The 27,966-nt window shown below is 52.2% G+C and overlaps 3 protein-coding genes, 1 long non-coding RNA gene and 1 pseudogene across 16 annotated transcripts; 2 read left to right on the top strand and 3 right to left on the bottom strand.

Moving 5' to 3' along the window:
- Positions 1 to 205: 205 nt before the first annotated feature.
- Positions 206 to 1,585, bottom strand: Rbbp7-ps1 (RB binding protein 7, chromatin remodeling factor, pseudogene 1; annotated as a pseudogene).
- A 24-nt stretch (positions 1,586 to 1,609) lies between these two features.
- On the bottom strand, positions 1,610 to 8,744 carry Ankle1 (ankyrin repeat and LEM domain containing 1). Of its 10 annotated transcripts, none has more exons than XR_360389.5 (11): positions 8,050 to 8,191; positions 7,808 to 7,960; positions 7,324 to 7,429; positions 7,132 to 7,246; positions 6,375 to 6,851; positions 6,117 to 6,279; positions 5,366 to 5,525; positions 5,136 to 5,265; positions 4,743 to 4,950; positions 3,045 to 3,148; positions 1,610 to 2,924 (listed from the first exon to the last, which is right to left on the bottom strand). XR_360389.5 is itself a non-coding variant. In XM_063275923.1 (9 exons), exons 1-9 carry the CDS (start codon positions 8,109 to 8,111, stop codon positions 4,778 to 4,780), a joined length of 1,539 nt encoding a protein of 512 aa, XP_063131993.1. In that variant the 5' UTR covers positions 8,112 to 8,191; the 3' UTR covers positions 4,319 to 4,777. The 10 variants fall into 10 exon arrangements, 4 of the variants coding, with proteins under 4 accessions (XP_063131993.1, XP_063131994.1, XP_038950947.1 ...); XR_360388.5 differs by having other exon boundaries at positions 1,610 to 2,884; XR_360390.5 differs by having other exon boundaries at positions 1,610 to 2,783.
- A 948-nt stretch (positions 8,745 to 9,692) lies between these two features.
- Positions 9,693 to 15,724, bottom strand: Babam1 (BRISC and BRCA1 A complex member 1). 2 transcript variants are annotated; one of them, NM_001006964.1, is made up of 9 exons: positions 15,593 to 15,724; positions 14,853 to 15,202; positions 14,436 to 14,494; positions 13,666 to 13,786; positions 13,510 to 13,588; positions 12,148 to 12,172; positions 11,515 to 11,644; positions 11,314 to 11,400; positions 9,693 to 10,030 (listed from the first exon to the last, which is right to left on the bottom strand). In NM_001006964.1, exons 2-9 carry the CDS (start codon positions 15,150 to 15,152, stop codon positions 9,827 to 9,829), a joined length of 1,005 nt encoding a protein of 334 aa, NP_001006965.1. In that variant the 5' UTR covers positions 15,153 to 15,202; positions 15,593 to 15,724; the 3' UTR covers positions 9,693 to 9,826. The 2 variants fall into 2 exon arrangements, with proteins under 2 accessions (NP_001006965.1, XP_038950224.1); XM_039094296.2 differs by lacking the exons at positions 9,693 to 10,030; positions 11,314 to 11,400; positions 15,593 to 15,724 and having other exon boundaries at positions 11,608 to 11,732; positions 14,853 to 15,152.
- LOC134482465 (uncharacterized) lies at positions 15,192 to 16,478 on the top strand. The gene is made up of 2 exons (XR_010058639.1): positions 15,192 to 15,328; positions 16,076 to 16,478. It is a non-coding gene; the product is annotated as an uncharacterized LOC134482465 (long non-coding RNA).
- A 203-nt stretch (positions 16,479 to 16,681) lies between these two features.
- Positions 16,682 to 27,298, top strand: Ushbp1 (USH1 protein network component harmonin binding protein 1). Of its 3 annotated transcripts, NM_001033687.1 has the most exons (13): positions 16,742 to 16,832; positions 17,078 to 17,203; positions 17,416 to 17,537; positions 17,733 to 18,168; positions 20,065 to 20,190; positions 21,562 to 21,695; positions 21,835 to 21,975; positions 22,292 to 22,456; positions 23,538 to 23,787; positions 24,986 to 25,213; positions 26,346 to 26,431; positions 26,590 to 26,712; positions 26,856 to 27,298. In NM_001033687.1, exons 2-13 carry the CDS (start codon positions 17,150 to 17,152, stop codon positions 27,031 to 27,033), a joined length of 2,043 nt encoding a protein of 680 aa, NP_001028859.1. In that variant the 5' UTR covers positions 16,742 to 16,832; positions 17,078 to 17,149; the 3' UTR covers positions 27,034 to 27,298. The 3 variants fall into 3 exon arrangements, with proteins under 3 accessions (XP_038950222.1, XP_038950223.1, NP_001028859.1); XM_039094294.2 differs by lacking the exon at positions 21,835 to 21,975 and having other exon boundaries at positions 16,682 to 16,832; XM_039094295.2 differs by lacking the exons at positions 23,538 to 23,787; positions 26,346 to 26,431; positions 26,590 to 26,712; positions 26,856 to 27,298 and having other exon boundaries at positions 16,682 to 16,832; positions 24,986 to 25,162.
- The last annotated feature ends 668 nt before the right edge of the window (positions 27,299 to 27,966 follow it).

Genomic DNA, 27,966 nt, shown 5'->3' with positions numbered 1-27,966 from the left:
TAAAAGTCATCCTCACATATTTGGGAGCTTGAGCAAGCACTTAAAAGTTTGAGAAAGGGGTTGGGGATTTAGCTCAGTGGTAGAGCGCTTGCCTAGCAAGCGCAAGGCCCTGGGTTCAGTCCCCAGCTCTGAAAAAAAGAAAGAAAAAAAAAGTTTGAGAAAATGACAGTTGAATCCAAGGCAATTCCCAGCTCGTGCACTCATATAAATAAAATAAAAAAAATCTTTAATAGAAACAACTCATACTTTGGGTTTAAGATCCTTGCCCCTCCAGTTCCGCTGTCATGACATCTGACTCTTCATCATTGTAAATATTTTCAGCCATTCGCCATGTCTGCACGGTGTTATCTTCAGACACAGGGAAAATGACCCAAGGTTCACTGGGGTTCCAACTGAAGTCAGAAATCTCGGCAGTGTGTCCTCCGTGAATAGACAGGAGCTCTGGAGACCCATCTTTTGCTGATTGTTCTTCTCCAATTTTACTTAAATTCCACACATCCAGGCGGCGATCAGCACCACTTGAAGCCAGAATAGTTTGATTATGTGGAGACCAATGGACCTGAAAAGTCTCATCCTTGTGGGATTCCAAGGTATGGAGCTTTAGTTTCAGATCGCGCAGGTCCCATGAAGCTACAGTCTTCTCTGCAGAGCCATTTGCTAGAATGCACTCCCTATCGGGCTTGGATGAGAGGCAGTTGACCTCTGCAGTGTGCTCGTTCACCAAATGGCTCCACTTAGAAGTAGTATTGGATCTGGTGTCCCGTGTCATAAGTTTCTGATCATCAGCAACAGATCCAGACGAGGACTCATGCAGCAGATGCCAGGCCACATCCTCTACAACAGCTGATCGGCCAGCAAAGATTGCTTCAGCATCCACAATCTGGCCTTCCTTTGATCCTGCATTTATATCCCAGGGGCAGACAGTATGGTCATCAGATGCACTCAGGAGATGTCCACTCAAAATAGAATTCCAGGAAAGACCATAGCCTTCCTTTTGGTGACCCACCAATCTAACATCAGGATTACCTTCTCCACTTGGATCTGGTTTTGCAGGGTGTTTTGTATAGTCAAAAACCAAAAGCGTCAGAAGATGGAGTTTTTGTGGCAATGATGTGAGGATTCTGTGGCATATAACGAGCTCAATTTACTTCTCCTTTGTGATTAATTTTAATTTCACATTCAATTTTTCCTGTTACAGAACCAAAGCCACCAAATTCTCCCTTGTCACTGTCACAATGGGAAGCATCAAACTGCGCATCATCATTGGGAATATGAACTTGATATCATACACCAGATAATTCTGTTCATCAGATGTATGAGTGCCCAGCACTGGCCAATGAAGAGCATGGGTCATAACCAGGTCTTACAGAAACGGTGTATTCTTTTTTTTTTTTTTTTTTTTTTTTCGGGGCTGGGGATCGAACCCAGGACCTTGCGCTTCCTCAGCAAGTGCTCTACCACTGAGCCAAATCCCCAACCCCAGAAACGGTGTATTCTTCTTCCAGATTTTATATTCTTCGTTGATGACACGCTCCTCCACAGTATCTTCAAACATCTCTTTACTCGCCGTCTTACAGGTCGTCCCCCACCCCCACCCCGCCCTTTGCCGCCTCCGACTTCCCTCGCTAGTCAAGAGCAGCCCGGTCGCAGTCGCTCCTACCTTTCCCAGGCACATCATACAATCCTAGTTCAGAAAGCCTGAGCTCTGTCTGGCTGTCTGGGTTCTCCCCTGACGCTGCGATCTCTTCTCCCTCCTCCCGGCTAGCGGCTTGAGGGTAGCAAGGTCTGAGACCTCTCCTCTCTCCAAACTTGGAACGAGACTACTCAACCCACGCCTCTCAGCCCGCCCAGGCCGCTAAGCGCAGGGGCATCCGCCCTGGGAAACTCATAAATACATCTTTTTAAAAAAATTTGAGGAGTTGGGGATTTAGCTCAGTGGGGTTGGGGATTTAGCTCAGTGGTAGAGCGCTTGCCTAGCAAGCGCAAGGCCCTGGGTTCAGTCCCCAGCTCTGAGAAAAAAAAAAAAAAAATTGAGCTGGCGCTGCAGAGATGGCTCAATGGGCTGGAGAGATGGCTCAGTGGTTAAGAGCACTGACTGCTTTTCCAGAGGACCCAGTTCAATTCCCAGCACCCACATTGTGGGTCGCAACCATCTGTAATGGGATCTGATGCCCTCTTCTGGATTTGTCTGTAGACAGCTACAGTGTATTCATTCATAGAAAATAAATAAATAAATCTTTAAAACCACAATTGAGCTGGAGCCAGGAGTGCATGCCTTTAATCCCAGCACTCAGGAGGCAGACTGAGTTCCAGGACAGCCAGGGTTACACAGAGAAAGCTTGGGTTTTTTAGAGGGTGTGTGTGTGGTGGGGGTTAGGGGGAGAGATGGCCTAGGATCACAATTAGCCTTCACTAGCACTTGCGACGGTTTTGCTGGTTTTTTGAAGCCACCCCTGATGAAGCAGCAGCCAGGAGAGCCCGAGACATAGCAGCCAGAAGTCATGGCCTGAAGTGTGTGAAGAATCCAGGGGACAAGGTCTCCTCCACTCTTCATTTATGGATGAGCATGGTTTCTGGGCAGCGAGCTTCATTGGGCTCAATTTATGCAGGTACAGTTTATGAATGGGCATAGTCAATGGGTGAATGGCCTTTGCCAGGACAGGGCAGTCACCTGGGCACTCTGAAGAGGGACTGACTGTTCTCAGTGGGACTTCCAGCTGGATAGTGTGGCCTTGGATGGTTGTGCTTCCTGTGGGCATGTTATCTGGCCTTTGTCTGAGCACCTGGAGAGGGACTGTTCTTTCTCAGTGGGGCTTCCAGGGAGATGTGGCCCAAGACAGGTGGGCAGCCTTCTGGGCGAGGAGGGCAGAGTTTCCCTGGCATCCTGCGGAGGATGTGGGGACCCAAGGATGGTGTCCAGCACCCTACAACACAGATGATGCCCCCATACCAATGACCCAACCCCAAATGACATAAGAGCCAAGGTCAAGAAGTTCTGAGCATATTGTAGGTTCTTAATAGGTGTTGAGTGAGTGAGTGAATACCTTGGGACGTGACAGGCCATCTTGGGCATCCTCCTGGGTGGGACTGAAGAGTAGATAGCAAATAGGACTTCCTGGTGTGCTCACAGATCCTGCTGAGCGCTTTCCTAAAAGTCACGGGAGAGGATAGGGCTCTATATAGGGACTGTGTACTTATTCAAATGACCTATCGTTTCTCAATCCTGATACATTGCTGTAATGCTTAGGTCATGAATCTCCTGTGTTGGGGCTGGAGATGTCTCTGGATGCACTTCCAGAGGTCCTGAGTTCAATTCCCAGCAACCACATGGTGGCTCACAACCATCTATAATGGGATCCGATGCCCTCTTCTGGTGTGCAGGTGTACATGCAGACAGAACATTATATATACATAATAAATCTTTTATGAAACAAAACAAGGGGTTGGGGATTTAGCTCAGTGGTAGAGCACTTGCCTAGGAAGCGCAAGGCCCTGGGTTTGGTCCCCAGCTCCGAAAAAAAGAACCAAGAAAAAGAAAAACAAAACAAAACAAAACAAAACAAAAAAACACCGGAAGCTCAAAGAGCCAGATCAATAATAATACACAAGTATCACGAGATCCATGATTGGGTGATAATCAATTAGTATAGGGATATTAGAGATCACTTATCCGCCCCGTAGTGAAATATGGCTTGAAATAACTCTTGGCTTCTTCATGTGGTTTTTGGGGACTACCAAAGGTGAAGAAATACAGCTGCCAGATGAATGTGCTAATCACCCTTATATTAAATGATTCATTTTACAAGAGATAGTGCAGGGACACTCCTGACATGTGAGTGTGCATGCCCCCAGTGTGCAGGGGCACTCCTGACATGTGAGTGTGCACACTCCCCCAGTGTGCAGGAGCACTGGTGACATGTGAGTGCACACTCCCCGAGTGTGCAGGGGTTGTGAGTGTACACACTCCCCCAGTGTGCAGGAGCACTAGTGACATGTGAGTGTGTACACACCCCCAGTGTGCAGGGGCACTCCTGACATGTGAGTGCACACTCCCCCAGTCAGTTTGGAACTGTTTCATCTAAGATGTGCTCCTGAGAACATAGCGGGGACCCCGGTCTCCACCTGGTGTGTGGACAGCCACGGGAAAAGGACTGTACCACCAAAGAGAAATGTCAATTCCCATTCTCAGATGCCCAGGCTGCCCTCCAACTAGCAATCCTCCTGCCTCATCTTCCCAAAGGCAAGGGTGATGGACCACCACTACCAGTCTCTCTCTAGCTCTTCCTTGCATCAGAAGATGAGACATGGACACAACATAGTAATTCAGAGTACTGTCTTGCTTTTGGGTTTTGTTTTTGTTTTTTGGTTTGGTTTTGGAGACAGAGTTTCTCTGTGTGCTCCCTGGCTGCATTGGAACTCAACTCTGTAGACCAGGCTGGCCTTGAACTCAGAGCTCCACCTGTCTCTGCCTCCTTAGTGCTGGGATTAAAGGTGTGTGCGTCTGGTGCTCCAGAATACCTTCTGCTCCTCTGCTTGTTTGCCTCTCGTGATGAGGAGCTCAGTACTCTTCCAGAAACAACATGAATCCCACTGTCACCATGGATCCCAAATAAGACACACTGTCACATATTTAAACACACACACACACACACACACACACACACACACACACGAAAACACAGTCCTCTGAAGCTAAAACTAGGCACGGCAGTCAGGGATCCGTCACTGGGACGCTCAGACACCTTGATGGCTCAGGATTCAGTCACATCCTCAGCACTCAGCCTCGAGCCTGAATGTCCTGTGGCCTCAGCTCTCTCTCCCCCTCAGCCAGGAAGACCAGCAGAGCACGCTGTAGCAGGTATACGCCCAATCGCCGACGCCGAGGAAGTGGCCAATGGGCAACTACTCCATAGTAGTGCCCCTGTTTCTGATTGGTCAGTGTCTGGAGACCTGGTCAAATAAGCAGTAACAGGAGTGATCTCTGCCCCAGCCCCTCCACCATCCTTGGTGCTCAGTAACTGCATGAGTGAATGAATACATGAATGGACAGTGAGGAAGAGGAAGAGGAAGAGGAAGAGGAATTCATAGCGCAGACACCTTTCGTATTATCTCAGCTCTGCAAGCCAGACCCCTACCTAGGGCATCCAACAGGCAAGCCTCCCGCGTGTATGCCTCCACGGCCACCACATGCTGGAAGCAGTGTAGAGAGATGATGCCCCGGCCACTATCCCAGATGTCTAAGATCCGGCGGATCTTGGGACAGACCTGCGGGGTATGGGCGGATTACAGCTGGGATCCTAAGCCATCTTCCCTCCCAGGCCTGAAGGCTGGCCGACATGCCCCGACCCTGTCTCTCATGCCCCACCTGTTTCCTTGGCTGGTCATGGTAGCCACGGGCTTCCCAGAGGTGGGCATCTGGCCGGGCACGGGTCCCCTTGCCCACATAGAAGATGGCTCGCACAAAACATTGCAGACACTGGGCCAGTGTGAGGGAAGAGGCTCGGGCAGGCAGGTCCTTCGTCAGCCTGGGGTACAGAGGGGCTCAGAGGATGTAGGCATTTGCTGCCACCCTGATCACCTGAGTTCTGTCTCTGGGACCCACATGACAGAAGAGAACCGACTTCCACAAGTGGTCCTCTAACCTCCACATGAACCCCGCAGTGTGTGTGTCCATGCACACAGTCCCATGCACAAAGAATACAATGTGAAAAGGAGGCGGGTGGTGATGGCAGGGGGTGCAAACAGCCAGTGTGCCCACATCCAGGACACCCTATTTTATAAGCCATAAAATGAGTACTCACAGCTAGAACTGATCCTCAACACCATTTCTAAAGGAGGCGGTAAACAGAGAGGGCTAACCCCTTCCCTAGGCACACACAGTGAATGGAAAACGAATTCCCACTGTCGGTTGGGGTTTGCTTTGTTGTTTTGAGTTGGATGCTACAACTCTGCCCTAAGATCAGTCTGATCTTTAAACCATGAGACGGAGGCAGAAACCATTAGCAAAGGGTAGCCCTTCCCCCACCCATCCTGGATGGAACTTGCAGAGCTAGGCTTTGCTCTGCAGTCATCCTCTAACCTCAGGCCCGCCGCCCGCGGCTTTTCTCTCACCACACCTGGGGTCGAGAAGTAGATATGTAAAACTAGACTTTGTAATGCCTTCCCGCCACTTCCTCGATGGATCCGGCCGCTGAAAGTGCTGAGCCAGGGCTGCCTCATCCACCTGGCAGTCAGGGACCGTACCAGTCCTTAGTGCCTCTGCCAGTTCTGGGCTATGCCCTGCATCAGTTGGGAAGGGGAAACTGAGTCAGAACCGAGGACAAAGGATTCCAGGAGCGTAGCCAGACTCTGAACGCCACCACCTAAGGACTCACCAGGGCTAGCCTGGGCTTCCTGCAGCCGCCGCAGGTAGTGTCCTCGGGTGAAAGGTGTGACAGGTCCAGGGCTATAGCCCAGAGCCCGAAGGGCCTGAAGGAGCTGCAGGTCGGACATTGGGGGAACGGAGCCATGGGGGTGCAAGGCTCCCAGATCCCCATCACCAAGCAGTAAGGGTTTGTCCGTGGACTTTTCGGTCAACGTCAGGGCCTGTGACTGGCAGTTGGGTGCCCCCTCCCCAGCTGATGCGGCCCCACGGGTTACCCACAGGCTGGCCATGAGCTCGCATATCCCCCCAGGGCGCCTGGGCTGCAGAGAGTCCTCCACTGCGGTGACAAATGAGGCATCGCTGCTGTAGTCCGAGCTCTCAGTAGCCTCAGGGCTCTGGGGCTGCACAGCCACCTCCACGGCCTCCACTTCCAGCTCAGCTCTATGCATGTGCAACTCCGAGTCCTGCGAGGCTCCAGGAGACCCTGCTAAATCAGGTCCTTGGCATGTGTTGGTTTCAAGGCTACCCTGGGCTACATGAAACCTCTCTAATGTATAAATGTATGAATAAGTAATCAGATAAAGCACAGATATAAACAGATAAGATATGGACATGATAAATGATATAGGTGACAGATGATTGACAGGTGATTGACATGATAGCCATGTGACTGATAAGACCACAGGTAGTGATTGACATGATAGATTTACATACAAAACTGGACCCCGCAGTGTGGTAGCCCGGTGCATCCCCTCAGCTCCTCTCACCTGTGGGCTTTGGGGTCTCATTCGGCTTTCGGGTGGGCGTGTCCAGCTCCCGCAGCACGCGTGCGCAGTTGTGATGTTGCTGCTGTAGTGCCCAGTCCAAGGGCCTGAGCCCGTCCTGTGCAGTCACAGTCAGCAGGGGGCGCACATGCCCACCCTCCAACCACCTATGTGTTCCTGCGCGGGGGTACTGACCTGGTCCCGCAGTGTGGGGTCACCCCCTCTGCTCAGCAGCAACTCCAAGGCACTGCAACAGCCCCACGCAGCAGCCACATGCACGGGCGTCAGCGCCTCCGCAGACCTGGGACCCCCACCCCCAAAGAGAAAGGAGAGGTGTGAGGCGTTGATTCCTTTCCCAGGTAGTCTCGTATAGCCCAGGCTAGCCTTGAACTCCGGCTCCTCCTGCCTCAGTCCCTCGTGCTAGGATGACCGGTGCCCACTACCATGTTCAGATTCTTGGGGTAAGGAGAAAGATGAGACTGTAACTCACGGTCATTCTCCTGCCTCAGTCTCAGGAGTGCCGGAATGACAGGTATGCGACACCTTTTCCCCACCGACCTTGGAAGCAGACATCTCCATCTCCTAGATCCGAAAGCCTCGGACCCGGGAGCCTGACGCCGAGCACTGCTGGTTCCCTGAGTCACACCCACCTTACCCAGTGACACGGGCCGCGCCTCACCGAGCATTGGGGTCCGCGCCCCAGCGCAGAAGCATTCTAAGGCAATGCAGGGCGCGTGGGTGGCTCGCTCTGGCCGCCAGGTGCACCGCCGCCGCGCCATCGTCCAGCACTAAGTTGGGGTCCGCCCCGAGGCGCAGCAACTTCTCCACAGCCCTGAAGGAGGACAAGCATGGTAGACCCCAGTCCTCCTGGCCAACCAGGGAGCAGAAGGTCGGGGAAGACCCAGCCCGGGCTGCCCTCACCGCGCCTCCTCCTCGCGTAGTGCTGCTAGCAGTTGCAGGGACAGGGAGGAAGCATCGGCCATGTCCCGCAGGAGTCACCGCCCTCCGCAGTTCAAATTCGCGCGGCAACCGTCTACGCACGCGCAGCCCCGCCTGTCTCTGCTTCTGGCCCCGCCCACGCGGGCTAGGACTGTGAAGTTGCGCCCTGACCCGGGTTCGGGAGAGAGCCGAGGTCGTCCGGAGCAAACCAGAGGGTCTCCAAGATTTGGTGCGCACATCTGGGATGCCAGGAGGATTACATCAGATTCCATGCGAGCTGGGGATAAAGAGCGGAACCTCTCTTTGTCTTTAACAAAACAAAATACACTCCTGGGTATCCCTGACGGAGCTCAAGCTGTTCAAGAACTTAGTGTCGTACTCCTGTCTCAGCCAACCGACCGAGTACTGGGATCTGACTCCCGAAGAACAGCATGGCACATTTTCAGTCCTGCAGAGTTAGCTGTAGCTGTATGGGGAAGAGCTTTGAGAGGGCCAGCGAGATAGCACAGCAGGTCAAGATGCTTGCTGCCAAGTCTAGTGACCTGGGTTCAATACCCAGAACCCACAAGTTGAAAAGAGGAAATAGAATGACATCCACATGTGTGCCTGGACCGCGAACCTGCACGTGCACGAGCACGCGCACACACTCATACACACACTAATTAATTAAATAAAAATTATAAAGAGCTTCACTTTCCTTATTTGCAAATGGGAGGACAGGGCTCAACACTAAGTGTCCAATAAATGCAGAGGCCCGAAAGCACCTAGTCAAGCTGACCTCCTTTTCAAATTAATTAACTAAAGTGTGTGGTTTTGACTGCATGTTTGTGTGCCACGCTTGCCTGCTGCCCATGGAGACCAGAAAGAGGGCACTGGATACCTGGAAAGTGGAATTGTGAGACCAGCTGTGGGAGCTGAATCAGGGTGTTCTGCAAGTACAGCTTATGCTTTTGATGGCTGAGTCGTCATAGGCCCCTGCCCTATTTTTTATGCTCTGTTCGATGCAGTGCTTCTCTATGCAGCCCCTGCTGACCTAGAACTGGCCTCCCCCTGTCCTCACCTCCTATATCAATGTGAGCCCAACTCCCACCCACTGCTGTTTTGTTTCCTATGAATGGAGAAGGTGGAGAGGATGAGCCTCCGGCCTGACCTGAGGTTGAGGGGCTCCGGGGTTTCCCTTCCTTTTCTAGGGTGTAAACCCTATGGCCCTATCCTGGCCTAGGACATCAGGGTTCCAAAACCCCAGGCAGTGACTGCTTATGGTGAGGCCACATGGCTACACACGTTCAATCAGATCAGGGTACTGAGACTGGGGGTGACAGGTGTTACCCAAACACATTTTCCACTTGGAGCTGGGACTGTTGTGTATCCAGGAGGTCCCAAATATGGCAGCCATGCCAATCCACCTACAACAGCTCTTTCCCCTCCCTGGAGGACTTCTGGAGAAAAGGACATCTGGAGTGGGTTCTGTAGGGTGAAGAGGAGTTTGGACAGTGCAGTGAACACCAGCCTGAGGGTCACTCAGATACAGCTGAGCCTGAAGTCACCACTGCCTTGTTCAGTGCCTGTTTTCTGTGACTCGTGAGCAACAAGTCTCAGTGACCCCAGTGACACCAAGGGCAGGCTCTGGGGCCTCAGACTTTTATTCCGATGACAAAAATGGTCCCAGGAAGAATGACTTTACAGTGGACAGTGTGAGATTGAGCATGTGCCAGTGACGAGGGTGTGGGTTCTCTCCTCATGGGACGGTGTGGAGTTGTCACACAGTGGCCTCCCCCTCACCGGCCTCTTCGTCCTCTTCCAGCAGGCTATAGCTCGCGTGGCTCTGGCAGGGCCTCTGCAGCGGGTGGGCCAGCAACTTGGCCACGCAGTTGTGCAGCTCCAGGGCGGGGCCAGCAAGTGCTACTGCATACTTGTAGCTGGTGCCCTTGGTGTCCAGACTGCCCATGAAGGCGAACATGTCCTGCGGAAGGCAGTGCAGGCTGTTTAGAGTGAGCATGGGACCTTACAGGCCCTCCCTGTCTCTGGAGGCCTTCCGAGAGGAAGGGACATCCAGAGTAGGTTCTTCGGGATAAAGAGGAGTTGGCCAGGCCACGAACTGTTGCAGTCAACAACCGTCCTAACCCAACCAAGCAGCAGGACCCAAGAGCTCCTTCCCAGCATTCTACAAGCACAGTGTGAGGCTCAGGAACAGCTCAGACACAAAACTACTGCGGAAAGCTCAATGCAGCAGGGCACATTGAAACCAGAGGAACTCCCAATGCAGTGTGGGAGGATGCTGGCACTCTCCATGCAGGGTCGGGGGTGGGTGGGGGTGGGGGGATCCTGAAGCTAGAGGCCAGCCAGGACAACTGCAGTACAAGAGACCCTGCTTTAAGCCAGAGGGGAAGCCAAGGGCAGCTCCCCACAGGAGGACTCTTCTCTGGTTTGGTGTTTTTGCTTTCCTCAAAAAAGGTTCACTGTGTAGTACAGGCTAGCCTTTTGTTGTATGTAAGTTTCCGCTGAGATTGAAACATTCTATTCTGGAGAAAAGCTCCTGAAGCAGGAAGGTTAACAACTTCAAATAGCTTCAGGAAGTCCCTAAAACTGAGCAGATGCACCAGGTCCCTCCCTGGCAGAGTAAAGAAAATCCCTGAGACTAGTGAACAGCTGCAAAGAAGACTGTGAGACCAGACCTGAAGCCTGGCAGGTTTAGAGCAGAGAGAGTCACTTGGAAGGGACACCCTCACATCACAATCCCTTCCTCAGCCCTTCAGGGACTTCACTCCAGGTAAGGGGCTGGAGTCACAGGTGTGTGGGGCTGCCTGGGCTGAGTAGGTGTGGAGGTCAGAGTACAATCTTGGGGCATCAGTTCGCTCCTCTCATCATGCTGGTCCTGGTTTTAACCAGGTCCTCAGGGTTGTCTGCAAGTGCCTTTATCTGACCTACAAGTTCACAGACTTTAGATCCCACTCAAGGTCACACAGCAAGTTCATAGGTGAAGGAACAACTTGGGAGAGGTTTGGAGGGGAGGATACAGCTGGGTAATGTCAGGGATAGGGCAGGGTGCTAGGGTTGGTGTGGGAGGGCTGACTCTGCTCCCTGGGCTGCCAGAGCAGTGGCTTCCCCAGTCCTCAACAACAGCTCAGAGTGGAAATGTACAGAATGGTTGTTAAATGACTAAATGACTGGCTTCAGTGGCAAGGAGAGGCAGACCCAAGTAAGATGTCTCAAGATGTCTCCTCCATTCTCCATGTGACATCTCACCTTCCAGCTCATATCGTCTTCCTTTTCCTCAGGGCCACTGTGGATGTAAATGATGTCGAAGAAGAAGTAGGGACATTGGAACATCTTCTGCAGTGGATGAGAGGTAGGTGGGTGAGCGCTTACCCCACTCTGTGATCCTGACAGGTCCCCTTTGGTGTCTAACCACTGCCCTCTCTTCCCTCCCTTTCCCTCCAGTCTCACCTTCATGGGCTCAGTCAAGGAGAACTGGGGCTGGCAGGGTGGGCGGCTGTAGACCAGGATGGTGCGCACGACGTAGGGGGGTGGGATGGTTTGCACATTCTCTGTGACTGGCAGCTCAGTCTTCTGCTGGCTACAGAATGGGGAGGGCTCGATACCCAGCTGTCATCCACCCTGGCCCAAACCCCTCTCCCAGCAGCTGGAGCTGCCACCATGGGGCCCTGTATGTGACATTAGCACCCCCATCTCAGCCAAGTTCCTCAGGCCAAGATCCTAGGGGCAGTGCATGTTAAGCGAAAGCCAAGACAGGGAAGTGGGGCTGAAGGCATCTGAGGCCATGCCTGGGGACTGAGCTCAATGCACGAGCCCCACGAGGCAGAAGCAGAGGACTCTCACAAATTGCCCTCCGCCCCTCCACACGTGTACCATGTCATGTATGCCCACACACAAAGTAAAGACATAATGAAAAAACTTAGAAGACGTCTTCAAAAGTATTCTCAAAGGAAAAACCAATGCATGCTTCCCAGCTAGGCACAGGTGTTATCCTGAAGCCCCGCCCACTGGACGGCCTTAAGTGGTCAGCACCTTGGTGGGGAAGAAACCCAAGGCCATGCCCCACTCTGGATGAGCACTTACATGAGGCTGAAGAGGCCTTCCAAATCTGGGAGGATGTTAAGGACAAGGTGCCAGCTTGGAGGCAGGGGATTCCCTGACCTATTACACCTTAGAAGATGATAAGCACCTCTGGGTGCAGGCTGTGTGACCCCTGGGGACAGGCTGTGTGACACCCCCCAGTGCAGGCTGTGTGACACCCGGGTACAGGCTGTGTGACCCCACCTCACTTTGCACCTCTAAGCCTGCTTCCCCTCACACACCACAAAGGGGGACGCTGGTCTCAACCCACTGGAGGCCCTCTAGGGCTCCACTGTCCTGCCACAGCTCTGCTTCCTTGACTCAGGTGGTTGGGGGACAGGGGAAGGCATCCTGCATGTTAGGGCCAACAGAATGAACAACATGGTTGTGATTTCTCAGGCAAATATCAGCATTAAGAGAGCAGCAAGTGTACACTGGTCCCTGAGTGCATCTGCTACATGCTCAGTCCTGTTGCTGACACCTATCCCACCAGCGATGCCAGCGATGGAGCCTGGTCTGCCTGGAGCTGGGGTTCGGCATCCTTGTGTGTAACAGGCAGCTACCTGCTGTTTCCCTTTTCTTGTTGGTGGTGCTGACTTTGTGTTTTTGAAAGTCTAGACACTCCTGTACCCCCAGCACCTCCCTGTGGTGGGTTTTGAATGTGACTCCGCCTAGAATGTCATACATGGAATACTCCATTTGTGATCTCACTGGACAAAAATCCCCCGTTTGCTGGGACGTGGGCTCAGTTGCTAGGGTACTTGTAGCTCAGTCAGTGTGGTGCTAGTAGCTCAGTTACTACAGTGGCTGTTCAGCAAGCACACAGCTATGTTACACTCTCCAGCACACGTCAGTCCAGCATTTTAGGAGGTGGAGGCAGACAAATCAGCTCAGGGCCATCCTTAGCTACACTGTGAACCCAAGACCAGCCTTGGCTACATGAGAAATAGTCTCAAAAATATATTAATTGCATATTTGATGTGGAGTGGTGGCACATGACTTTAACCCCAACACTTGGGAGGCAGAGACAGGTGGATCTCTGTGAGTATGAAGCTAGCCTGGTCCACAGTGAGTTCTAGGACAGCTGCATAATGAAAGACCCTATCTCGATAAATAAATATTGAAAAATAAAGAATTATAGGGCAGGGTGGAGACATGGCTCAGCAGTTAAGAGCACTAGCTAGTCTTCCACAGGTCCTGAGTTCAACCCAGCAACCACATGAAGGTTCACAACCATCTGTACTTGGATCTGATGGCTTCGGATTTTGGATGCACGACTTGGGCTATGTTGTAGGGACCCCATAGGACTACTGAGCCCCCGCCACAGTGCCACTGAAGTAAGGCTAGGGACAGCGACAAGGATACTGAATGTGGAGCAGGATGCCGTCTCTAGGTCGTACAGGCAGCTGCAGAGTTCACGTGGGTCAGAGGTCAGGCCAGACAACTGTGGGGAAGCCAGGACTTCAGTGCCGGGCTCCCGGTCCTGAGGTCCCCTAGGGTCCCTGCCCTTCCTCAGCTCACCCAGGCAGAGTCGTCGTTCACTACGACCAAGGCAAACTCGTGGCTCTTGTCAATCTTGTGCTTCGTGCGCACAAACATCTCAACCATCTTCTGAGACACATTCAGGGCGTTTGTTCTGGACCTGGGAGGGAGGGCAGGGTGACAGAGGTCAGTTCCTAGCGGCAGGGTACAGATAGCCAAGTGTGACAGTTAGTGTTGATTGTTAATGCTAGACAACATCTGGCATTAACTAAAACCCCAGTGGCTGGGCATGCCTATGAGGGGTTTTTCTTCTTTAATTAAATCATTTGAAGTGGGAAGATCTGCTTCTAGTCACAGCTCTAATATGGGAAAACCAACTTTTGATCTGGGCCCTAATACACACCAGGTTAGCCTCAAACTCACTGTGTAGTGTATAGCCTCAAACATGCCATACAGCCCAAGCTGCATTGCCAAGGTCGACCTTGAACTCCCAACTTCTCCATCCCTACCTCCCAGTGCTATGATGCAGGTGTGTGCTACTGGCTCCCGAGCCAAGGCCAGTCCAGATGTAACACCTGATACCCCAGGTGTGCCAGGGGCACACACAAAGCTTCACGAGCTAGACAGTGGCCTACCCCATCACCTTGAGGCCAGCTAGGTTCAGTTTGCTCCTAAGAGTGTCACACATATGGACAGAAGACTAGGACACAACCCTGGAAGTGTCAATGTGATGGACACCTGGATCCTGGTGTGAGGGGATCACCCTATGCATTCTGAGTTGCCTATGTCCAAACTCAATGCCACAGTACCCATTAAAGGACTCCAGCTTTGGCACAGACATCTCCTCTGAAAGATCCAGACAGATGATCTGAAACACAAAGAGAAGACAGAGAATACAGGACCAAACCAGACAGCCATTACAGCTTGAGCGGGACCCAGTAAGCAAAGCTCAAGAGGAGCTGGCAGTGTGGCTCAGGGGTGGAGCCTCGGCCTAGAATGGAGGTGGGGGGGTGGTTAGTAGCGCATGGAAATCCAGATGCCACAAAATAAAAAAATAAATAAAAATAAAAACAAGAATCTAAATTTGGTGACGTTTAAGCTACCAAGTGTGTGATGTTCATGGAACCTGTAGAAAATTGAGGCAGCAACTTAAAGACTCACAAGGCAGGAGTGGCCTGTCTGAGGGCCTCCATCCCCTCCATCTCCAGCCAAGATTCCCCACATACCACTTTCTCTGGACAGTTGACCCTTGGTGTTCGAATCTGGACCTCAGATGCTGGTGCTGGTACCTGCCAGGGCTTGGGCACAGCTCCCGGGACACTGGCCGCCCCATCATCTGCAGTGGCTGCCTCACCTTCGCCCTCGCTGCGGCTACCCACATTGGCCTGAGCCCCGATGGCCCGGTCCTCAGCCCCCTCAGGATTGGAGCGAGTGTGAGGCCTGGGCTCTGAAATCGGCTCCTCTCCTTCTTCCTCCTCTTCCTCTTCCTCCTCCTCAGTGGGGCTGTTGGCCTCGGCTACCTCCATAGTTCCCGAGTGGTTGGATGGAGGGGGGATAGTGGAAGCCAGGATCCTGCCTTAAGTGTTTGTAAAGACACTGGTTACAAGGAAGCCAGAAGTTGGGCATGAGCCCCTTACAGCACAGGAGTTCTGAAGGCTGCAGAATGCTCCCATAAGACACTGTGTCCAGGAACCACCCTCAGGTGAAGTAACAGCTTGTTCGTTTTCCTTTTTGTTTGTGACAGCTTCATGTGGCCCAGGCTGGACTCTAACTCTAGAGCTATATGGTTTATCCACTGTAGAAGCTTCCCAAAGCTCCTTTTCCCCTGAAGCGGCGCCGGTCAGGTTCCCGGGGAAACACAGGAAACCCAAATAGCCGACCAACCTTGCAAAGGATGCGCCTTTCTCGGGGTAGCGTCTCGGGACTTCAAGCTTCCCCCCCCCCCAAGTTCTCAAGCAGAACGAACCTGAAGCTGCAGCAAGCCGAGTCGAAGTTAGACCGCGGCGACACAAAGTTCGCGCGCGTTCACACCGCCGCAGGTTCCACTGCCTGGGTACCGGGGCCAGTCAATCAGGTCTCTAGGAAGCCGCCATCTTCCTTACCGGAAGTGCTACCTTCTGGGAAATGTAGTTCAGTGGCCTTCAGGACGTGGAAGCTGATAGGCTGAGGCGTTCTAGGGGTGTAGCTTGGAGTGTAACGGGCTGGAATGGGGCTGAAGAGGGAGGGGTAGTATTGAGAGTGGGTGTGACCCGTGGTGAACTGAAGCAAAACTGAGAGGAATTTGTAGTTCGGGCTTAATCACACTAAGGTTCTCAAGGCCTCTGCTGTGATAGGACAAGAGATTGAGCTGGGCGGGGCCGTTTGATGATTGACGGGGTAGGAATTGGCTTGGACTTGCCTAGGGCCCTCTCAGTTACTTATGTGACTTGGGCTGGTATTCATTCACTAGTTCCGCGATGCGAGCTGGTGGTGCACACCTGTCATCCCAACACTCCAGAGGCCCGAAGACGAAGATCGGGTGTTTAGACAGCCTGGACTATATGAGACGCTGTGTGAAAACCAAATGGAAAGAAAAAGTAAAGAAGCCACTGTGGACAAGCTCACTGTCGCCGGTGACTCCAACGGCCTGATGCAGTAGTTCAGTCTCGTTGAAGAGAAACCTTGTGGGCTACTGAACAGGTGCAGGCTCTTGCCGCCAATCCTGACGACCTGAGTTCGATCTCGGAGACAAGCAGTACCATCACAGACAAAGATAAATAATGAAAAATAAAAGCTATGCAAGTGCTGGAGCCAACTCTCTTAGTTTTGTTTTTAGAGACACAAAATAAAATTTTAAAAAGACCTTCACATTAGAGCGAGCCCTGATGAACAGGGGGACACAGAAAATCCAAAATAAAAATGGAGGCACTACATGTTTGGGCTGGGATAAGGGGATACTGATATCTTGGAGTGGGACAAAGGTCCTGGTCCTCCATCCTCTTCCTGTTCTGGAGGAAGCTGGCATCCTGGAGAAGGAAACAAAACAATAACTGTCCATGTGATCAGGGTAGGGAGCTTCCTGTTTCTCAGCCTCTCCCAGGCCACCTTTGGCCATTGCAGCCTCAGTAGCCAGTGGCCAGAATGGCCTGAGATATTCTTAGGAGTTCAGACCTTTCCCAAGGTGCCCTGGAGAAGAAGAGAAGAGGGCCGCAGGGCCAATCCCCAGGGTGAGGGAGTTTGGTACTAAGAGAGTCGTGGGAAGAAGGAGAAATCTTAGGATACCACTCAATGCCTCCATAGGGAAGAGAGGGGGCACAGATAAGAGAAATGAATTCAGACAGCGGAGGGAAAAGGAATGCCCGGTAGAGATGGGTGACGGGGAGGAGGAGACAAGTAAACAGTGGGCACTATTGGAGAGGTATTTAAATATTTAAATGTGTCAATCAGTTCAAACGAACCAAAACTCCTACAGGAAAAAACAAAAAACAAGGATACCAAGGTAACAAAAGGCAAGAACTGAGAGCAGGCTGTAGTGACAAGAGTAATGAGTGCCCGGGCCACACGACCCCGAAGCCGGCGAGGGAGGCATCCTCTGCCTGTAAGTGTGCCCCTCTTCCTGCCACACCCAGCCCATGGATCCTGGGAACCCAGGTCTGCTTGGCTCAGAACCTGTTGTGGTACAGGGGAGACCTCCACAGGGAGAGCTGGATGTGATGACCAAGAGCCCGTGTGTGTGTGTGTGTGTGTGTGTGTGTGTGTGTGTGTGTGTGTGTGTACGCACCCGCACATGCACGGGAGTGTCATTCACAGGGGGAGCTGGACCCAGTAGCTGAGAGCTCAGAGGAGGTAGATACCACCAATGGGAGCTTCGAGACTAAACCTGAGCTGCTTCAGGAACATCTTGGTCCTAGCCTGCAGGGCCCTGGGAACCGGTAGGATGCCGGGGCCCATACTCAACTGCCTCCAGCTGCTCACCTGCCATAGCTTCCCCTGCCCGCTTCTCTCCTCTTCCTTTTTACCCTCCAGCCATGAAGCTCAGTCCCTGCTCAGCCTTCCTAGGGACCCTGGGGTCAGCCCTCCGCCTCTGCTGAGTCTCAGGTGGCTAGGGTTCCTGATTATCCTCACAGGATCAAGGAGGATTGTGATGTGGGATCCCATGGGGTCCTACCCTTGAGCCCGGAAGAACGGCGCGAGCCTGAGGTGGAAGCCCACCAGGCCCTGCAAGAAGCCCCTCTGGATACTGGCCCTGCTGAGATAACAGCACCCAATGTGTATGAGACCTTGAAGTGCAGGCTGAGCTCCCTGGAGGCAGTTGTAGCTGCCTGGCGCCGCCACTCGCTAAGCTTTTCAAAGCCAGTGGAGGCAGAAGACAGAGACCCGGGAGCTCCGGGGTCTTTTGGTAATGAGGAAGAAGCCTCTGGACCTGGACAGCAGGAGGCAGCGCACTTCATAGAGAGGAACGCCTGGCTCCGGCTGGCCCTGGGCACCCGGGAGGAGGAACTGGCGCGGACTCAGGCTTCACTGCAGGACGCCCAGGCAGAGAATGAGACTCTGCAGAGACAGGTGAGCTGGTGACTGGGAAAGAGGCAGATCCTGCTTTGAGAGTAGACACTGACGTGGGTGGAGCAGTGGCAGATGTGCCAAGGAAGTGACCAATAAAGACAGCGCGGTGAGAGGGGGAGCAAGGGAGACCGGCAGTCTGCACCCCACGATCTTAACACGCAGGAAGCTCAAGAGGGACAATCTCTACTCTGGCGAGCCCTGGCTAAGACCAACGTTCTTCTCAGCTGTAGACTGAGTCCAAGGTTAGCCTGGGTTACAGACCCTGTCTGTGTCAGTTGCACCGCAGACAGACAGACAGACAGACAGACAGACAGACACAAATCTTATCTTGGGGGTGGTGTTTTTTTCCAATTCAAGGTTTCTCTGTGTAACAGAGCCCTGGCTGTCCTGAACTTACTTTGTAGACCAGAATGGCCTCGAAATCACAGAGATCCCCCTGCCTCTGCTTCCCTAGTGCTGGGATTAAAGGTGTGAGCTATGCCAGATTTGTTTTAAGGTTTCTATTGCTGTAATAAAACACCACAATCAAAAGCAATTGGGGAGGAAGAGATTTATTTCATCTTAAAATTCTCAGGCCTCACTCTGTCACTGAGGGAAGCTCAGGCAGGAACTTGAAGGCAGAGGTTATGGAGGTGTGCTGCTTACTGGCTTGCTCTCCATGCCTTGCTCAACCTGCTTTCTTATCTCAGCCTGCCCAGGGATGGCACTACACACAATGGGCTGGCCCCTCCCTCCCCATCAATCGTCAGTCAGGAAAATGTCCACAGGTCCAATTGGGGGAGCATTTTCTCAATTGTGGTCCCTCTTCCAGAATGACTCTAGCTGAAGTCAAGTTCACACGAACCAGCACAACTCCTGAGATCACTGTAGCTGGAACTGAGTGGGAGAGGTGAAGGCACGTGGGGGAAGGTCACAGTACGCAGGGTGCTGAAGGCTGGGCAGGATTTACAACTGTGTTCTTGTGTGTGGTGGGTTCTGAGGGGAACCCTGCTGCAGGTGTTCACTTGCGCCATCTGATGCCTGTGAGAGGAACAGTCTGGCGGTGGACCATAATCCTGAAGGTGGAGGAGGGGCGACAGCAGTGGCTCGGGGCGTTTAGTAGAGGTGACCAAAAAACCTACAGATTATGGGTGACGTTAAACCCAGATGTGATAGGACAAGCCTGTAATGATAAGGACTTCAAAGGCTGAGATGAGAAGATCATAATTTAGTACTAGCTTTGAAAAGATAGGCAATCGTCTCAAAACAGAACAGAGCCCTAGCTGGTTCTGCTAAGAATCCTCGTCAGCCTGTGGGCGTGGCTCAGGGTAGAGTGACAGCGTAGAATACTCCAATGAGGGGCTAGGGGCGTGGCTCAGCGCTTAGCTTTCAGAGGCTTCTCACAATAACAAAAATGAGTTCTCCTGAGTGTGGTGGTGCACACTTGAAATCCCAGCTGCTTGCGAGGCTGAGGTGGGAGACGGCTTGAGTTGGGGCAGTATAAATGACTCCGGGAAACAGTCTCCTAAAAAGTTAGAAAGGAATAAAGTGGAGGGCTAGAGAGTTGGCTCTTCGGTCTAGAGCACTGGCTGCTCTTCCAGAAGATCCAGGTTTGATTCCAAGCATCCATGTGGCAACTCTCTGTAACTCCAGTTCCCAAGGGACCTGACACCTCATACAGACATACAGGGAAAACGCCGATGCAAGTAAAATAATAAAAATAAATCCTAAAAAAATAAAATAAACTCTGCCTCCCCCATCACCCTGCCAGTAGGTGCACTCCCCTGGTTAGGCCTTGAGTGTTGAGAGCTCTGTGGCAGCTGGGAACCGTCCCAGGCCACATTGACGGGGGTTCCGGTTGCTGTAGAGAATTGGTTGAATATGTGAAGTCAAGGCCTGATCCCCTGTCACCGACAGGTACAGGAGCTGGAGGATTCCCTGATGCAGCTGGAGGCCTCCCCGCCTCCCTCCATGCTCAGAGCAGGCCGTAGAAACAGCAACTCCAGCAGTTCTGGGGCAGAAAGGAGACCCTGGGCACCTCAGGTAAGAATAAAGCCTTCTGAGTGAATGTCATGATGATCCCTGCTTTCCCAGTGTGAGGGGCAAATATCAATTTGTGCTTTATGGGATCCCATAATAAAAGACAAAACTTTTCCTGGGGAGACACTACACACATCAACTGACCACAGATAGGGAGCCCATGACACATCAAATACGGACACCACTAAAGTTCAACTTAGTGAACCAATGAGTTTTATTGGAGTTACAAATAGGATTATGGGTACACATTATGGGTATGAATATGGGTACATATAGGATTGTAGTTATGTACATGTTGATGGACAGAAATGATTCAAAGACAGCTGCATCACCAGAGTCTGAGTGACAGCATGAGTGACAACTCACTAAAACTGGGAACCTGGAGCTCACTGCAGGTTGGAAGTTGTCCCTTCTTAGTGACTCTGGTCTAAACCTCCTTCACACAGCTGGTCTTATCTCAGGGTCTTCTTTGCTTGCTTCTTTGTTCACTAATCTCAAAGGGACTTTCCTTATTTTGGCAGGGAGGGGCCTAGTCCAGTTTCTGCTCAGTTTCAGGGACTTCCTGAAACTATTTGGAGTTGTTTACCGTCCTGCTTCAGGAGCTTCTCTGTCAATACAACCTATAATATATGAAAAGAACTAAATAGGACTTGGAGCCATGGCTCAATGGTTAGGGTCCTAGCTGCTTTTATCGAATACGCAGGTTCAATTCTCTGTAGCCACATGGCAGCTCACAATCATCTGTAACTCTTGTTCTAGGAGATCTGATGCCTTCTTCAGGGCTCCACAGGCACTAGGCATGCATGTGCACAGACAGACGTGAAGGCAAACACCCATATACATAAAATTAAAAGAAAAAATAAAAAGCTTAAATTACCAGCTTGGTAGCTCAAAGCAGTCACCCCACAGTCACCCCAATTGCTTAAGAGCCTGACCAGAAGGATCATGACCAGTAAATGTGGTGACACCCTGTCTCCATATTAAAGAAAAAATAAAATCATTGATGAGATGCCTCAGCTTCTTGGGGCAACTGTTGCCAAGTCTGCTGATACAGGTTCAACCCCTGGGTCCCACAAAGTGAAAGGAGAGAACTGACTCCCATATGTTGTCCTCTGACATCCATTCACATGCCATGGTACACACACACACACACACACACACACACACAGGCATGCACGCATGCATAATACATTCCACATGTGTATGCAAATACCCTCCCCAAAACAAACCAAAGATGTTGTTGTACCTCAGTGGTGAAACAGATTGGTAATATGATCCAAGGCCCTGATTCCACCCCCAGCCCTGCAAAAAAGGGGAGAAAAACACTTCTGGGGCTTTTGATGTTAGATAAATCAAGTCATGTCTTCCTGGCAGGACTCCCCCATGGCTCACCCCTTTCTCCAACGCCTTCGGAGTGACTCCAGCACCCAGAGCTTTGGGTGCCTTTCCACACAGCGTCCATCCCCAGAGATGTACCTCATGGAAGACCAGATGGGACAGCTCCAGGGGTGAGCAGCTGAATTATAGCTGCTGAGCTTTTAAGGACACAATTTCTCCTGCCACTGGGTTGTGATTGGGAAGGGGAGAAAACAGCTCTGGGTGATTGGAGTGTCACTCACCTTCCCTGTTGCCCACCTTTGGAGGCAGGAACATTGAGAAGTTGAAGTGCTTCAACCGCCTCCTGCTGGCTGTGCTCCAGGGCTACAAGGGCCGCTGTGAGAGCCTCAGCATTAAGCTGGGCAAGAGAGAGGCTGAGGCCACAGCCCTGCACCTGGCTCTACAATATAGGTCTGTGCCTGTTTCCAGTGATGGTGGTTGCTGGGGCTGGGGTGGTGCTGCATGCCAGGATGCCTTATGTACAGAGGGACACAGGACCTTCAGACATTGCCTCACAATGACATGTTACTCTGACCCATAAAGAATGAGGGGTGGGAGGTGTCTTTTGTAGTTTGTTATATATTTATTTGAGACAGGGTTTCACTGTGTAGCCCAGGCTGGCCTGGAACTCTCTATGTACAGCAGGCTGGCCTGGAACTCACAGAGATCTGCCTATCTCTGCCTGGGTTGGGGTTGAATGTTGAAACATTTAGATCCTATCCCACAGCAAGGACTGTGAGGAGGTGTATGAGGTGCTGCTTGCTCTGAAGACAGCTGGTCTAGGAGCTGGAGTTGGAGCTACCAATGGCGACCTGCAGGCTGCTGAGAAGGAGGCCTCTAGGCTGCTGGTGAAGAAGGAAGTAGCCATGGATGTAAAGACACCCCAGCCCAGGTACCCACAGGAAGCACAAGAGTTGCTGGTCCATGAGAGTGATGGGGGGCATGTCCCAAAGCCTGCTGTACATGGGGCATTGGGGTTAGGATCATCATTCACTGCTCAGGGTTGGCTCTGCACTCATCATGTTTGGCTGATACAACGCCTGACTGGAGTCGGTTACTCAGTGGCACCAGGTGTGGTGACAGTCTTTGATCTCAGCACTCAGGAGACAGAGTTAGAGTAGTTCCAGGCTAGCCCACACAGAGTGATCCTGTCTGAAATGAATACAAAAGCAAACACACACATACACAAAGCATCAAGTAATGTAGACCCTAGCTTCAGCCTCTAAAACTGGGTAAAAAAAAATACAGGGGTTGGGGATTTAGCTCAGTGGTAGAGAGCTCGCCTAGCAAGTGCAAGGCCCTGGGTTCGGTCCCCAGCTCCGAAAAAAAGAAGAGAAAAAAATACAGTGAAGAGAAATTTATTAGGTTTATTAGCTCATGATTTCAGAGGTGTCAATCCATCATTGCAGCCAGGAAGTAAAGAGGAGGGGTACAGGAAGTAGACAGGATTTCACATAGCCCCAGAGAAAGATGGCACTCTTGACAAGTTGTGTGAACCTGGGAAGGTTATCAGTATACTTGTAAGGAACGTCTATACTAATGGCTGTGAGCTCCTGACTTAGTCTCTGTGCAGAGAGTCCTCAGTGCCAGTGCAGCCTTGGTGCCCAGTTTGAGCTGCGCACACCTCACAAGTAAATTCAAATTCCTCTAGTGGCATTATTACCATCAAGGCTCACCACCTTGCTACGTATCTGAATGTGGCCTTGAACTCCTCCTGCCTCCATCTCCTAAGAGCTGGGCTATTAATATGGTGCCAGGCATGGACCTTCACGCATGCTAGGCAAGTTCTGAGGACTGAGCTGCAAGCACTCTACTGGCTGAGCCCCAGCATCTACCATACTAGAATGCTGGAAGATTATCGGCTGGGTGTAGGTCGTGCTGTGGATGCTGTTGGTAGGCCTCAGGTAGCATAAAAGTGTGGTTCCTTAGGGCTGTGTGTTGGGAACAGCTGGCCTGCCCCCTGTCTCTTATAGTCCAGAGGGCAGTAGTGTGGACAAGCCTACACCAGAGGAACTGGCTGCTCAGCTCCACGGCTATGTCCAGCATCTCCGAGAACGCTGGGCTCTGCTGAAGATCCCCCCAGTACTTGATCCTGCCACTGCACCCAAGCCCACTATGCCCCATGCAGAAGCAACAGTGCAGACCATTCTGGAGATACAGCCCGGGCCCACCTTGCCTCAGCTGGAGAAGTCTCAGATCCAGCAGGACCTAGCGGCTACTCGGGTAGGAATGTGCTGAGATAGTCACAACACATCCTCGATGATGTCATTGGAGCCCAGGGGCAAGCAGGGTCTCCCTTAGGTGGGGAGCTGATCTCTTGTATGAAGGGGAGTTGAAGGTGAGGTTTTAAGGAGTGCATAGGAGTCTGTCCCCCTGGTTAGGTTTTCCATAAGACTCTGTAAGTTCCCTTGGCTTGCTATGATGAAATCCCTGACAGGAACAATTTCAGGAAGGAAGGTTTGTTCCTGCTTGGCTGACCGTTCCAGGGTGTGGTCTGCCATGAGTGCCAGAGCCTGAGGCAACTGTCACATTGCCTCTGCGGTTAGAAAGCACAGAGAGACATATGCTGCAGCTCACCTCTTACTCAGTCCAGGCTCCCAACCCAGGCCCCCAGCCCAGGGAATATGGGTGTCTTCACCTCTGTTACCCTAATTTAGATACCCCCTCATAGACATATCCACAGGGTTGGAGATTTTAGATCCTGTCAGGTTGAAAGTCGAGATTAACTGCTTTCCCAACATTCTCTTCCTGTGGGAGGTGTTGGGCTGCGGCCAGGGCGAGTTCCTGGGGCTAGTGGCAAGGTGGCTCAGTAGTGCAGCTCTTGCCTACCACATATGTGCACTCCCTTCCTCTCCCATACCCCAGCACAAGAGGATCATGACTCCTAGACTGAGCTCCACAGTGAGACCAGGTCCCAAAAATGTATAATAATCAATGTTGAAAAAAAATACAAGAATTGGGCTGGAGAGTAGGCTCGGTGCTTAGGAGGGCAGGCTGCTCTTGCAGAGGATCGGGTTCAGATGCAGCACCCACATGGTGGCAGGTCCAGAGGTTCTGTCGCCCTCTTTTGGCCTCTTCCAGAACTGCACTCATGTTTCAAACTCACATATATGGGATTTCTGTAACCCTGGCTGGCTAAACAGCTCTATGTAGATCAAAGCTGGTCTTGAATTCACAGAGATTCACCTGTCTTTGCATCCAGTGCTGGGAGTATGATCTGCACTATTATCCGTATCGTAAATTAAATTAAAAAAAAAGTGAGGTCTGAGAAATTCTAGAAGCTTCCGCAAATGTTTTTCTCCTCTGTAGCTTTTACAAGAGGAAGGCCATGACGTTGGTAAGAGATTTTGCCAGACTTCTGGGGTACTCGCGAAGGCCTCAGTTTCCCCAGCAGCTAACTCTAGACCCCTCTGCTCTGTAGGACGGTCTGGCTGACCTGGTGCTGCGGCTGCAGCTAGCACAGCGAGAGAAGCGCGGGCTGGAGCTTCGGGAGGCGGCTCTGCGGGCCCAGGGCCCTGCTCTCCGACTGCTCCTGCAGCAGCTTCGCTGGGAGCAGGCTCATCTCATGGGCGATGGCAGCAGCGGAGGCAGCAGCGAGGACCCGAGCAGCGAGGAGGAGGCTGGGGAGGACAGACAGCAGCACTACCAGGTACAGCTCCTGCCATCACGGTACCTGCGAATATCTGCTATCCAGCCCAAAGAACGCATTGTCAAGGCGCTTCTGGCCGAACCTGCCTGGTTCAATCCCAGGAGTATAGACGGTGCTGGAGCCGTGGCTCAGCGGGTAAAAGCCCTGGTTGCTTTTGCTGAGGACAAAGGTTCGAGCCCCAGCCTCTCTCAGTGTTTCAACACCATCACTCCAGCTCTAGAGGCTCTGATTCCCTGTTCTGACTTCTGTGGGCTCTGCACGCACACGCTTGCAAACACCTATACACGGAAAATAAAAATAAATTAATCTTTTTTTTTTTTTTGGTTTTTTTTTTCGGAGCTGGGGACCGAACCCAGGGCCTTGCGCTTCCTAGGCAAGCGCTCTACCACTGAGCTAAATCCCCAACCCAATAAATTAATCTTTAAAGGTAACAAAAAATATTTAGAAGTCAGGAGAGAAGGGTTACTGGAATTCTTGGGGCGCCTCAACAGAGCTGGAGAATTAGGGTCCCTTTGAGGGTTCTTAGCTTCATTAGTAAAATGTAGCCAACAGAAGCTCAATTTATTAGAACTTGAAAAGAGAACCCCAGGCCGGGCAAGCTAAAGGAAAAGGGTGATGGGGTGGGGGTCGTGGAGGTCAACCCGAGCTGGGGGACACTTTCATTAGTGAGGGGCTTAAAGTGTAGTGATGTTCTAACAGCACCCAAAGGAAAAAGAAAACAGCTGGGCCTGTTTGAATCAGGCCTCAGAAAGGTGGAGACCCCAGATTTTATGGAGACAATGGCATGTGTCCTGTTCTTTACACAAAGAGTGAAAAGCAGACCAACGCCAGTAAGTTGTCTTCTGACCTCCTGTGCAACAGCGGCACATGCGCAACGCACACACAATATTAAATAGATGGCCCCCAGCCATGCCACAGCTTTCAATTCCAGCACTCAGGAGGCAGAGGTAGTCAGATCTCAGTTCTAACCCAGCCTGGTCTACAGAGCAAGTTCCACAGGACAGCCAGGACCACACGGAGAGACCCTGCCTCAAATAAAATGAAACTAAACTAAATTCTAGCTGGGATCTGGGCACCTTCCATATCCAACTTGGGGTGAGCACAGCATGTTCTCTCCTGTCCCCTCCCTTAGGGTCCTCCTGCTCTCCTGGGTGGTCAGATGGGCAAAGTGTGGGACTCTGAGACCGTATCCCAGGAACTGTCAGCATCTCTGACCCGGTGAGTACCAGGGCCTGGTGGGGTTGGGGTGGATGCGTAAGGGGGTGTGGTTGGAAGCACTGTATACAGCAGGCACCAAAGTGTATGGGGTCTGCAGGTGTGTGAGGTCAGGGACAGGGTTGAGAGTGGCTGAGATGGCCTCTCTTGCACTGTTTCAGGGCAGTGGACCTGCGGGCGCAGCTGCAGTCCCTGCGGCGGCAGCTGGAACAGATGGCTCAGAAGGGCCGAACCAGAGGAGCTCAGAGTGCTGAGCTGAACAGAGAGCTGTGCAAGGCTCACAGGTGGGACTCAGCGCGGCTCTCCCTGGGCCTTGATTTCTCTGATTCTAAGAGAAGCAACGGACAAGCCCACAGGTCCTAGTTTTTGTCCAGCTAGGTCTTTGTCCTAGCTCAACCAGGGATCTCCCATCTCCTCCTGCTTGCAGCGCTCTGGCTTTGGCCTTCAGAGAAGCCCACCGGAAGCAGGAAGAGCAATGCCGGAAGTTGGAGCAGCAGATGGCTCGGATGCAGGCTCAGCAGGCAGAGGAGTTGGCAGTGCTGACAGCTACCGCCAGGGCCCTGGGGGATCCTGGGGCACCCCAGCCAGTCCAGACCTTCCTGTAGGGCCGGGACCAAGCTTGCATGTGACCCACGGGGTGGTGGAAGTGTCACAATGTTCTGTGGTGGACAGGGAGGCAGAGGGCCCAGCGACTAAGAGCAGGGTCTGCTCTTGCGGGGACATGGGTTTAATTGCTAGCTAGCCTCAGCAGCCATGGCGCCTGTGACTCCAAGTCAAGGAGATCTGTCGCCCCCTTCTGGCCTCTGCAGGCTCTGCATTAATATTCACACACCCTCCTCACAAATGTAATTAAACGAAATAACATACAAACCTGTCTTTTGTCCCTGGCAGCTGGAGCTTCTCTTCAAGAGGAGACTGGCGGGGGGGTGGGGGGAGGTGGGGGTGTGGGGGTGGGGGTGGGGTTAGGCTTAGCTTAAGGGTGTGGATGAGAAGCTTGTTCCCAGGAAGAGGAACCCCAGGCTGCTTTGGAAGTTGCATTTACAGGAAGTAGAGGGCTGGTGGTTGCTCAGCCTTAGGGCACCTGGTGAGCATGCTTGAAGCCCTCAGAGCCGCCTCTGTGTGCCCATCCCACCCGCCTGTGCTAAGGAGGCCTGTGTTGGTCCCGGCCCTTACTGAATATGTGGGAGTCTTCTGCAAAACAGGGGGGAAACAAAGGCCTTGGTGGGTGGAGTGTAGGCCTAGCATGCACAAGGTCCTGAGTTCCAAACCCAGTGCCACATGCAACAGGAAGTCTGTGCCCACTCGTGATGCCAGCATTCAGAGTCTAAGGCTATCCTTGGCTATATAGTGTGTTTAAGGCCAGCCTGGACTACTTGAGACAGTAGCAAAGAACAAAATGAATGTGGGGGTGGAGACCAGGCTCAATGGTAAGGAGCACTGGCTGCTCTTGCAGAGGACCTGGGATTCAGTTCCCAGCACCCACGTGGTGGCTCACAACTGTCTGTAACTGCAGTTACAGGGGTCCAGTGCCCTTTTCT

This window comes from Rattus norvegicus, chromosome 16 (assembly GCF_036323735.1).
Source record: "Rattus norvegicus strain BN/NHsdMcwi chromosome 16, GRCr8, whole genome shotgun sequence".
In the NCBI taxonomy this organism is placed as follows: Eukaryota; Metazoa; Chordata; class Mammalia; order Rodentia; family Muridae; genus Rattus; species Rattus norvegicus.
The sequence above is the reverse complement of the archived record's forward strand: the minus strand, read 5'-3'. Positions and strand labels throughout refer to the sequence as shown.

Excerpts from the sequence above, each read along its gene's own strand:
- Babam1 (NM_001006964.1), bottom strand. The coding sequence starts at position 15,152 with ATGGAGGTAGCCGAGGCCAACAGCCCCACTGAGGAGGAGGAAGAGGAA. Across the intron at positions 13,787-14,435 it reads AAGCTGGAGTCCTTTAATGG|GTCCAGAACAAACGCCCTGA; the intron begins GTACTGTGGCAT and ends CCTCCCTCCCAG. Across the intron at positions 10,031-11,313 it reads AAGACGATATGAGCTGGAAG|GACATGTTCGCCTTCATGGG; the intron begins GTGAGATGTCAC and ends TGCCTTCCGCAG.
- Ankle1 (XM_063275923.1), bottom strand. The coding sequence starts at position 8,111 with ATGGCCGATGCTTCCTCCCTGTCCCTGCAACTGCTAGCAGCACTACGC. Across the intron at positions 6,280-6,374 it reads GGAAGCCCAGGCTAGCCCTG|GGCATAGCCCAGAACTGGCA; the intron begins GTGAGTCCTTAG and ends CAACTGATGCAG. Across the intron at positions 4,951-5,135 it reads TTGCCTGTTGGATGCCCTAG|GTCTCCAGACACTGACCAAT; the intron begins GTAGGGGTCTGG and ends TTATTTGACCAG.
- Ushbp1 (NM_001033687.1), top strand. The coding sequence starts at position 17,150 with ATGAGTGCCCGGGCCACACGACCCCGAAGCCGGCGAGGGAGGCATCCT. Across the intron at positions 21,976-22,291 it reads CACCTGGCTCTACAATATAG|CAAGGACTGTGAGGAGGTGT; the intron begins GTCTGTGCCTGT and ends CCTATCCCACAG. Across the intron at positions 23,788-24,985 it reads AGGACCTAGCGGCTACTCGG|GACGGTCTGGCTGACCTGGT; the intron begins GTAGGAATGTGC and ends TCTGCTCTGTAG.